This window comes from Mirounga angustirostris, unplaced genomic scaffold, assembly GCF_029215605.1.
Source record: "Mirounga angustirostris isolate CCGP_5_RB_7025 unplaced genomic scaffold, mMirAng1.0.hap1 SCAF_9, whole genome shotgun sequence".
NCBI lineage: Eukaryota > Metazoa > Chordata > Mammalia > Carnivora > Phocidae > Mirounga > Mirounga angustirostris.
In genome coordinates, this window is record NW_026991717.1 from 62,168,038 (window position 1) to 62,178,644 (window position 10,607).

At 38.1% G+C, this 10,607-nt stretch overlaps 1 protein-coding gene across 5 annotated transcripts in view; it reads left to right on the forward strand.

Moving 5' to 3' along the window:
• Window positions 1-10,361, forward strand: part of EXD1 (exonuclease 3'-5' domain containing 1) — a 33,563-nt gene extending 23,202 nt beyond the window's left edge. For 4 of the 5 annotated variants that reach the window (XM_064570644.1, XM_064570647.1, XM_064570645.1 and 1 more), the window contains 3 exons: window positions 482-625; window positions 1,302-1,493; window positions 7,125-10,360. In XM_064570644.1, the coding sequence (XP_064426714.1) occupies window positions 482-625; window positions 1,302-1,493; window positions 7,125-7,730 (942 nt within the window). In that variant the 3' untranslated portion in view covers window positions 7,731-10,360. Of the gene's footprint in view, window positions 1-481; window positions 626-1,301; window positions 1,494-7,124 lie in introns of all 5 variants that reach the window. The other variant, XM_064570648.1, reaches the window with a different exon arrangement.
• The last annotated feature ends 246 nt before the right edge of the window (window positions 10,362-10,607 follow it).

The following is a 10,607-nucleotide window of genomic DNA, read 5'->3' on the forward strand; positions in this document are numbered from 1 at the left end:
ATTTCTTCACCCAACATGGAGCTCAAACTCACAACACTGAGATCAAGAGTTGCATGCTCTACCAACTAAGCCAGCCTGGTGCCCCTCCAATTCTTAATTGTATTAGCTTTCCTTACCAAAACTTTGCCAGAGTTGCTGATAAGTAATACAAATAATTCTTGAAATTTATCTTCCTTTTTCCCATTGCCTAAAGGCACCAAAGAGTAATAGATAACCATAAGGCAGGCAAACAAAAGGAGTGGAAGAGAAAATAGACAAAGATACATTAAAGTTGGATGATCCTTTTTTTTTTCTTTCCTAATTTTTCGGAATTAGTTGACTGAACGATTTTTCTGATGGCATTTTCTATCATGTGGGTCCTTGGGGAGAATGGTATTTAAAGACATTTTTCTAAATATATTTCTGCTATTTCTGCCATGAGATAGCTATGTATTCTACAGACAGGTTTTTATTTTGTTTTGTTTTGTTTTTTATGCCACAGGTAGCAGATGTCCTTCAATTTTCCATGGAAACAGGTGGCTTTCTTCCAAACTGCATCAGTTCTTTACAGGAGAGTTTAATCAGACACCTTAAGGTAGCCCCTAAGTATCTCTCCTTTCTGGAAGAAAGACAAAAATTGATTCAGGTGAGTACTGAAGATGTCCCATTAATTTTTCCAAGGGTTTTGTGAGCAGGATCATCAGCATATTATATAGACATATGCTAGTATGTAAGCATATGAGCATTGCCAAAATTTTAGCTGGTTCAAATGGTAAGTTTGTTTGTGATTTCAAGTGGATAAAAGCCAGGATACAGATTTAGTGGTTATCAGAAAGTACTCTGGAGTAAATTTACAATTCTCCAGGGGAGGTTTTTGTTGGGATCGTTGTTTAAGGTGATGGAACAAAAACCATCCCAATTATTTCTCTCAAAGTAAGATAAATTTTCCTTAGCTCCTAATAGCCTCACCTGCACACTTAGGTCATGACAATATTGGCTACAGTTTTGGTCCTATAATCAAGTCTACTCTCTTCAGTTTTGAATGAGAAGCCCTGATCGATTGATCGATGGATTGAGCTTTCTCTCTCTCTCTCTCTCTCTCTCTCTCTCCCTCCCTCCCTCCCTGTCACCTTGTCTTTTCCCTCTCACGTAAGCACACTAAATGTATACATACATAAGGGGTGTGTGTGTGTGTGTTTTCAGAATATACTGTCATTGAAGAAAATGATGGTAATAGTGTTTTAAGTTAAGCAACTCTTAGATAAACAGTTATCTTTAAAGTTTTGATTATTATTCAGAGAAAATTGTTTTGGTATCTCTAGGAAAATCCAGAAGTGTGGTTCACACGACCTCTTTCACCTTCCCTACTGAAAATTTTGGCCCTGGAATCTACCTACCTACTACCCCTTCGTTTGGTACTCCTGGATGAGATGATGTCTGACCTAACCACACTTGTGGACGGGTACCTAAACACCTACCGGGAAGGGTCTGCAGATCGCCTGGGAGGCACAGAGGTAGGTGTGGCTCTCTGTGGCTGTGTTTTTAGGACTTCCATTCCTGCCCCATTGCTCGTGGAGGGCACAGTGATACCCCCTCTTCACAGCTACAGCAAATCACGAGGCTGACTTGGCAATAAATCTTTGAAGCGGCTATAGCTTGGGCTTCATTCATCTCCTTGAGTACTTTTTCACAATATTAAGTTGTATTTTGTCAAAGAATGGATAAATTTAAGATTTCATTACTAATTTATAAGAAGCCAGCACAACGTAACAGAACTATAGACCTGGAGTTGGCAAACTATTGCCTTAAGGCCACATCTGGCCCGCAGCCTGCTTTTGTACAGCTCACAAGGGAAGAATGCTTTTTATGGTTTTAAAGGATTTTTTTTTTTTTAACAAAAAGTATGCAACAGAGATCATTTGTAGCTAAAATAGTTACTGTTTGGCCCCTTATATAAAAGGTTGCCATCTGGGGACACCTGGCAGGCTCAGTCAGTGGAGCATGTGACTCTTGGTCTTAGGGTCATGAGTTTGAGCCCCGTGATGGGTGTAGAGATTGCTTAAAGGTAAAATCGTTCAAAAAAAAAAAAAAAAGGTTGCAGTCTGCTGCTATTGCTGCTATTAGCCCTTCTTACTTAGGAATACTGAAGCAAAATCCTAAATAAAATAATAGCATTTTTGATACGATCCCTACTTAGATGTATTATACTTTTCTTTTAATGTGTTGCTGATTTCTACTTGCAAGCATGGTACAGTGTTAGGAAACTCTCCATTTTCCTAGAACAAAGAAAGTCTTATTATCTCATATATGCTGAAAAAAATATAACCTTTCTGTATGTTGCTCTCACTGTTTAGCAAAAAAAGAGCAACATAAAAATCCTTGCATACCTTGTTCAATTGGAGAATTTAAATGTCTTTTATTTATCATTGTAAAACCAAGGAGTTTTATAACTTTTTATATTTTGCTCTCACTGTTTAATGCTGAAAAAAATGTGATAATATCCTATATACATTACTGATTAAAGTTGGAATACATGATAAAACATATCGCAAGCAAGAAGTCTACATAAAGTTTGGGCGCCTGGGTGGCTCAGTTCGTTAAGCGACTGCCTTCGGCTCAGGTCATGATCCTGGAGTCCCTGGATCGAGTCCCGCATCGGGCTCCCTGCTCGGCAGGGAGTCTGCTTCTCCCTCTGACCCTAACCCCTCTCATGTGCTCTCTCTCAAATAAATAAATAATAAAAAAAAATCTTTAAAAAAAAAAAAGTCTACATAAAGTTTGATTGGAAGCACTAAAAGCATTCCCATTAGTATCAAGAAAATACAAAAATTGTGATTACCACTACCACTTTAACATTTTTTGAAGCTATTAGCCAATTAAATTTTTTTTTAAGATTTTATTTATTTATTTGTCAGAGAGAGATAGCACAAGCAGGGCGAGTGGCAGGCAGAGGGAGAAGTAGGCTCCCCCCTGAACAGGGATCCCTATGTGAGGCTTGATCCCAGAACCCTGGGATCATGACCTGAGCCGAAGGCAGATGCTTAACCGACTAAGCCACCCAGGCATCCTGCCAATGAAATTTGAAGGAAAAAAAAAAGGCAAACTATAAAAAATGAATAGGAGGAATCAAAATTATGACTTGCCTATGATACAACTGAAAACTGTAGAAAATCAATGGGAAAAGATTACTACAAACAAAAGAACAATTTAATAAAATGGGTACAAATATAACATGAAAATTGATAGTTTTCTTGCATCCATATACACAGCAAGAAAATATAATGGGAGAAAACATCTGTTTATAATTGTAACAAAAAGATAAATTACCTAGAAATAAATCTTACAAGAAATGTGAGATACAAAGAAAACATTAAAATATTACTGAATGGTATAAAAGCAGACTTAAATGAATGGGGACACTAAGCATTTTTAGCTATACATTACTCCTAAATTTACTTTTGAATTTAACTCTATTCCAAGAAAAATACTAACACCAGCATTATTTTGGCAAACTGTGATTATAGTGTTTATAAAGATAAATATATATAAATAAGAATAGTCCTGTCAGATATTAAGTCATATAAGTGGTACATTAAATAAAAATCATTTGTGGGGCACCTGGATGGCTCAGTTGGTAGATCATGAATCTCTTGATCTCGGGGTTGTAAGTTTGAGGCCCATGCTGGGTGCAGAGATTAGTTAAAAAAAAAAACAAAAAACAACAGTTTGTGACTGGTACATCTGTAGGCAGATCAGTGGAACATAGTAGAGAACCCAGCAGAAGATCCAATATATAGGGGCGCCTGGGTGGCTCAGTCGTTGAACGTCTGCCTTTGGCTCAGGGCATGATCCCAAGGTCCCGGGATCGAGCCCTTCATTGGTCCCTGCTCCACGGGAGGCCTGCTTCTCCCTCTCCTGCTCCCCCTGCTGTGTTCCCTCTCTTTCTCTGTGTCTTTCTCTGTCAAATAAATAAATAAAATCTTTTTTTTTTTTAAAGATTTTATTTATTTATTTGACAGAGAGAGACACAGCGAGAGAGGGAACACAAGCAGGGGGAGTAGAAGAGGGAGAAGCAGGTTTCCTGCAGAGCAGGGAGCCTGATGCGGGGCTCGATCCCAGGACCCTGGGATCATGACCTGAGCCGAAGGCAGACGCTTAACGACTGAGCCACCCAGGCGCCCCAATAAATAAAATCTTAAAAAAAAGATCCAATATACATTTGCCAGTATGGGGGCACCTGGGTGGCTCAGTCAGTTCAGCATCTGCCTTCGGCTCAGGTCATGATCCCAGGGTCCTGGTTATCAAGCATTGGGCTTCCTACTCAGCAGGGAGTCTGCTTCTCCCTCTCCCTTTGCCTGCCGCTCCCCCTGCTTGTGATTTCCCCTGCTATCTCTCTGTCAAATAAATGAATAAAATCTTTAAAAGAAAATATCTGCCAATATCGTTGGGATAAAGGTAGAATTTCCAATTAATGAGAAAAAGATAATCAAAAAATGGCTATAGGTAATTGACTAACCATTGTACGGGAGAAGAGTCAGAGTTGGATTACCAAAATAAATTCCTCGGATCAAGTATTTATGTAAATAATGGGATTATAAAATTATTAGAAAAAACAATTAAAAGAAAATTATTTCACAGTAAGGAATGCTTTTCTTCCCACCCCCCCACATTCATTGAAGAATAATTGACAAAATTAATTGTGTATAGGGTGTACCTTGTGATGATTTGATATACATATACATTGTGAAATGATTATCAAGACTAAGGTAATTAACATATCCATCATCTCACATAATTAACTCTGTGTGTGTGGTGAAAATGCTGAAGATCTGCTCTTAGCAACTTTCAAGTATACAATACCAAATTATTATAGTAAACATGCAATATATTCAATCCTCAGAATTTATTTATTTATTTTTTTACAGTTTATTTTTCTTGTAATTGAAAGTTTGTACCCTTTGACCTCTATCTCCCCCTTTTCGCCTCCCCCTAGCCGCTGGCAACCTCCATTCTATACTGTTCGTATGAAATCAGCTTTTTTTTTTTTTTAAAGATTCCACATATAAGTGATACCATACAGTATTTGTCTTTCTCTGTCTGGTTTATTTCACTTAGCATAATGCCCTTTAAGTGCATACATGTCACAAATGGCAGGATTTTCTGGCAGGATTTTCTTTTTTATGGCTAAATATTCCATTGTGGGTATATGTGTATATGTGTGTGTGTGTGAGATCTGTCTGTCTATCTATCTATCTATCTATCTATCTATCTATCTATCTATCTATCTATCTATCTCACATCTTTTTTATCCATTCATCCGTTGATGTAAACAGGTTGTTTCCATATGTCGGCTATTGTGAGTAATGCTACAGTGTAAAGGGAGTGCAGCTATCTCTTAAAGATAGTGATTTCATTTCCTTTGTATATATACCCAGATGTGGAATTGCTGGACTGCATGGTAGTTCTATTTTTAATTTTTTGAGGAACTTCCATACTGTTTTCCATAGTAGCTGTACCAATTTCTGTTCCCGCCAACCATGAATAAGGGTTCCCTTTTCTCCACATTCTTGCCATTATTTTGACAATAGCCATCCAAACATGTGTGAAGTGATAACTTATTGTGTTTGGGGTTTGCATTTACCTGATGATTAGTGATCCCAAACACCTTTTCATATACCTATTGGCCATTTTAATGTCTTCTTTGGAAATATGTCTATTCAGGTCCTTTGCTCATTTTTAAACTGGATGACCATTTGTGTTTTTGCTATGGAGTTGTATGAGGGAATGCCTTTCTATGCAATTCAGAGATACTCTGAACTCATAAAGGATTAATAAACTTGACTTAACATGTTTCTGTGGTGAAAGTACTATGATGAAAGTCAAAAGGCAAGCAACCTGGGAAAAATTATTTGCCTCATGTAACAAAGAGTATATATATATTTTTTTAAGATTTTATTTATTTATTTGAGACAGAGAATGAGATAGAGCATGAGAGGGTCAGAGGGAGAAGCAGACTCCCTGCCGAGCAGGGAGCCCGATGCGGGACTCGATCCAGGGACTCCAGGATCATGACCTGAGCCGAAGGCAGTCGCTTAACCAACTGAGCCACCCAGGCGCCCCAAGAGGATATTTTCTTAATATATTCTTTACTATAGCATTTATGTAATGACAGAATACTGGAAACAACTAACTATCCATCCATATGGATTTAGTTAAATAAATTATTGCATATCCATACAGCCTATAAGAATGCTAACAGGGAAAAATCCAAGACACATTTTTTAGTTTAAAAATTCAAGATGCATAATGCAATATATGTTAAGAAAAAAAAGAAGAAGATAGCAGGAGGGGAAGAATGAAGGGGGGAAATCGGAGGGGTAGACGAACCATGAGAGACGATGAACTCTGAAAAACAAACTGAGGGTTCTAGAGGGGAGGGGGGTGGGAGGATGGGTTAGCCTGGTGATGGGTATTAAAGAGGGCACGTTCTACATGGAGCACTGGGTGTTATGCACAAACAATGAATCATGGAACACTACATCTAAAACTAATGATGTAATGTATGGGGATTAACATAATAAAAAAATTAAAAAAAATAAAATTTAAAAAATTAAAAAAAAATTCAAGCTGCAGAAGAATATATAATACTATGTTACCATTTGTGTAAAAGAATTTTTAGAAAGAGTTATAAAAATAAATGGTTGGGGGAAAACTAAAATTGAAAAATGCAATGCAATGAAAAGATAAACATTTAGTAACGGATGTATATACACAAACATGATTACAGATGCATAGACTATCTGTGGGAGGCTACGTATGAAACTGCTTTCTAGAAGATGCACTCGCTAAGGCAACTGGGAACAGGTTGGAAGGGACACTTACTTTTCATTGTTAATCTTTACACATGCATACACACATGTTTTAACACGCAATGCACAACACACACACACATAAACTGTGGATTCAAAATATTTAACTTAATCGAAAATAATGCTACTATAGTTGAATACGCTAGAGGGAGCCATAAGAACACATTTGAATTGATCCTCACTTTGCTAAATACTGTTAAGTATAGCAGAAGTGATTTTAAGGACCATATTCAGAAGTTTAGTTATAGTAGACTTATTTTCCTGTTCTTTTCTTAGCCTACATGTATGGAGCTTCCAGAAGAACTGCTTCAACTCAAGGACTTCCAGAAGCAGCGCAGAGAGAGAGCTGCAAAAGAATATAGGGTGAACGCACGGGGCCTCCTAATAAGGACAGTGCTACATCCAAAGAAATCAGTGACAGAGACCGTGGGGAAAGTAGGGGTTTCCTTACTTTGTAAAAACTCTATGCTAGATGAAACTCCAAGTTTTACATCTCATCAGGATGTAAATTTGCTGAAAGAAGAATCTAAAAATAAACAAACTCCGACAGAACCTCAACATCTACCTTCCATGAAGGAAGAAACCAGTGAGGATTGTAACAACAAACTCATTTGCTCTGAGTCAGAGATACCCAGACAGCAGTTTCAGACAAATTTATCTTTGAAAGAGGAGATAGAACAGTTACTGATGGTGGAAAACAAGGAAGATCTAAAATGCACAAAACAAGAAGTTTCAGTGTCTCTTTCCCTTCCTCAGGAAACTGGAGTGTCTCCAAGTGACACCTTTCATCCTCTTAGAAAAGCTGTGCTTCCCACACTTCCTCCCTGTCCAGCCTTGGAGAAAACGGAATCTTGGATAAATCTCTCTCCAAATTTATCTTAGAGATGCGCGACTTATTCTTGAGACCATGAAGGTGGCTCATTTCCTCTACCAATAAGGCCTTCCTCAGTGCTTAAGTTTGTCATGTTGTAAATTTAGTTTTGCCTCAATCACAAAGAAAGGAAGGCTTCAGCAAAAATTATATCCTTTTGCTTACTCCTACATGCCTAGAATTTTATTAGAAGGGAATGAATAACTTAAATAATGGAAGAAGTAAATGTTTTGATTATGTCACTGTGCAGAAATGTTCCCAGTGGTCAGAGTGGTCAGAGTGAATGATTTCTCATAATTTGGGTTTAGAGGATTTGAGGAGGGGAAAATTCCTGGGCTTAGTATCTGGAAGAATCTATACTTTTAAACTTTTTTTTTTTTTTTTTTAATGTAAGCTCTATGCCCTAAGTGGGGCTCAAACTCACAATCCCAAGTTCAAGAGTTGCAAGCTCTACCAACTGAGCCAGCCAGGTGCCCCTACTTTTAAACTTTTGTTGTATTTTTTGGTTTGAAAGGGACTGGTAAAACTTGTATGGGTAAGTTTAAAAAAATTGGCACCTGATAACTACTAGTACTTTTTTTCTTTTTTTAAAATACTAACTCTAATTTGTCAATTATACATCAAAAAAGCTGAAAAAATACTGACTTTAGTCTTGAATTTTGATGTTTTGTCTGTCTTATGTCATAGACAAACACTAATTAATGTTATTACAGGAATCAATATCCCAGTTTTAATTTCTTTTAATTCCATTTATTTTTAGAAAGTTTTGTCCATTTTTGTAACAAAGCAGGTACTTCTTTTGAGTATGTCTGTTATGTAAACTTGAAGTTTGATTCCCCTCTATTTTCTTGGAGTTGGCATACTTTCTTTCATTTTTTTATTAAAAATTTTTTTTTTTTAATTTTATGTAGGCTCCACACCCAGTGTGGGGCTTGAACCTATGACCCTGAGATCAAGAGTTGCATTTTCTACTGATGGAACCAGCCAGGTGCCCCAGTTTGGTATACTTTCTTAGGGTGAAGGGAAGGCAACTTGTACTAAGCCCTTTTTATATTGAATACTTGCAAGTTGCTCACATTCTTTTGTGTACAATAACCAATAAACCTGTTGTGCTACTGGATTATCTCTTTTCTTCATTAGGTCACAGTAGGAATAAGGTGGAATATGTATAGATTTCTAGGTCTAGAGCCCAGCCTAAAAATGTATAAGTTGACTCCCATACAGGACTCTATTATTTATTGTACTTATGGGAAACTTTGGGACAACCTACAATTAGGAACATCCTTGTCTGCACTAGCCGATTCTGAGTGCACTGAAAAAATAGCTGTGCCTTTCCAAACTCCAGGATGCAGATCTAGTCTAAACTAAAGTTGAGGGCGGGTCCAAGAGCAGTCAGCTCATCCGTGCAGTTGTGGTGTCTCACTTTGTCCTTAGTTTAGAAGGTCACTTGGGGCCAAGGTGGTTTGTGGTTCATCTTGGGTGAATACATTTCAGGTTGAGCCCAGAATGTGGTTAATCTTGGCTTACTCTGGAAGGGGCATGAATTCTTGTGAAATTTCTAGAGTTGATTTAACTTCCTATGGAACCATTACATTATCATACACAACATATATACATAAAGGCTACAAAGAAAAACAAAATAGGGGCACCTGGGTGGCTCAGTCGTTAAGCCTCTGCCTTCAGTTCGGGTCATGATTCCAGGGTCCTGGGATCGAGCCCCGCATCGGGCTTCCTACTCAGCGGGAAGCCTGCTTCTCCCTCTCCCACTCCCCCTGCTTGTGTTCCTTCTCTCGCTGTGTCTCTCTCTGTCAAATAAATAAAATAAAATCTTAAAAAAAAAAAAAAAAAGAAAAACAAAATATTCTTCATATTCAAAAAAGGAATTCTTGTTTCATTAGGTATGTTGGCTATATTTGAGAATATAGGGTGCTGGGTGGCTCAGTTGGTTAAGCAACTGACTCTTGATATCAGCTCAGGTCTTGATCTCACAGTTGTGAGTTCAAGCCCCACGTTGGGCTCCACGCTGGGCATGGAGCCTACTTAAACAACAACAACAACAACAACACAAAAAAAAGAAATAAAAACCACTGGACTGTGTTAGGCCTTTGCTGTGCTGCTCAATATGGTAGGCACTAGTCATGTGTAGCTATTTAAATTTAAAATTAAATTAATTAAAATTAGAAATTCAATTCCTCATTTGCACTTGCCGTATTTCCAGTACTCAATAGTCCCATGTGCCCAGAGGCTATGTAGTATTGAATGTCACAGGTGAAGAACATTTCTATTGTTTGAGAAAGTTCTTTTGGACAGTGCTAGTTGAGAGGTACTTTGATTCCCAGAACTAAATGAGCCTTTTGGGTTTCTTCACAGTATTTTCTCAGTGAAACACTCATATACCTGGGCTCCATATCCTCATTCTAGGCTGGAGTGCCAACCTAAACCCCATGTATGCACCCAGCTCCTACCATGAAGTTCTGTTTTAGCTAGAGTGAAAAATTCATGCATTGTTCAAGCCCTGTTGCTGGTACTCTGTGCGATTATGCAGACTTCTTTTCTAAATTTTGCCCAGAATTTTGGGAAATCCTAGGTTCTTGTCCCAATCCACCACTGAGTTCTTTTTTTTTTTTTTTTAAAGATTTTATTTATTTGAGAGAGAGAGAGTGAGAAACAGCATGAGAGGGAGAGGGTCAGAGGGAGAAGCAGGCTCCCCGATGAGCAGGGAGCCGGATGTGGGACTCGATCCCAGGACTCCAGGATCATGACATGAGCCAAAGGCAGTCACTTAACCAACTGAGACACCCAGGCGCCCCACACCACTGAGTTCTTTACTTTGTATTTTCTAGTTGAGAGTTAATAAACCACACTACTTCGTTTCCCAAGCTCTTGGG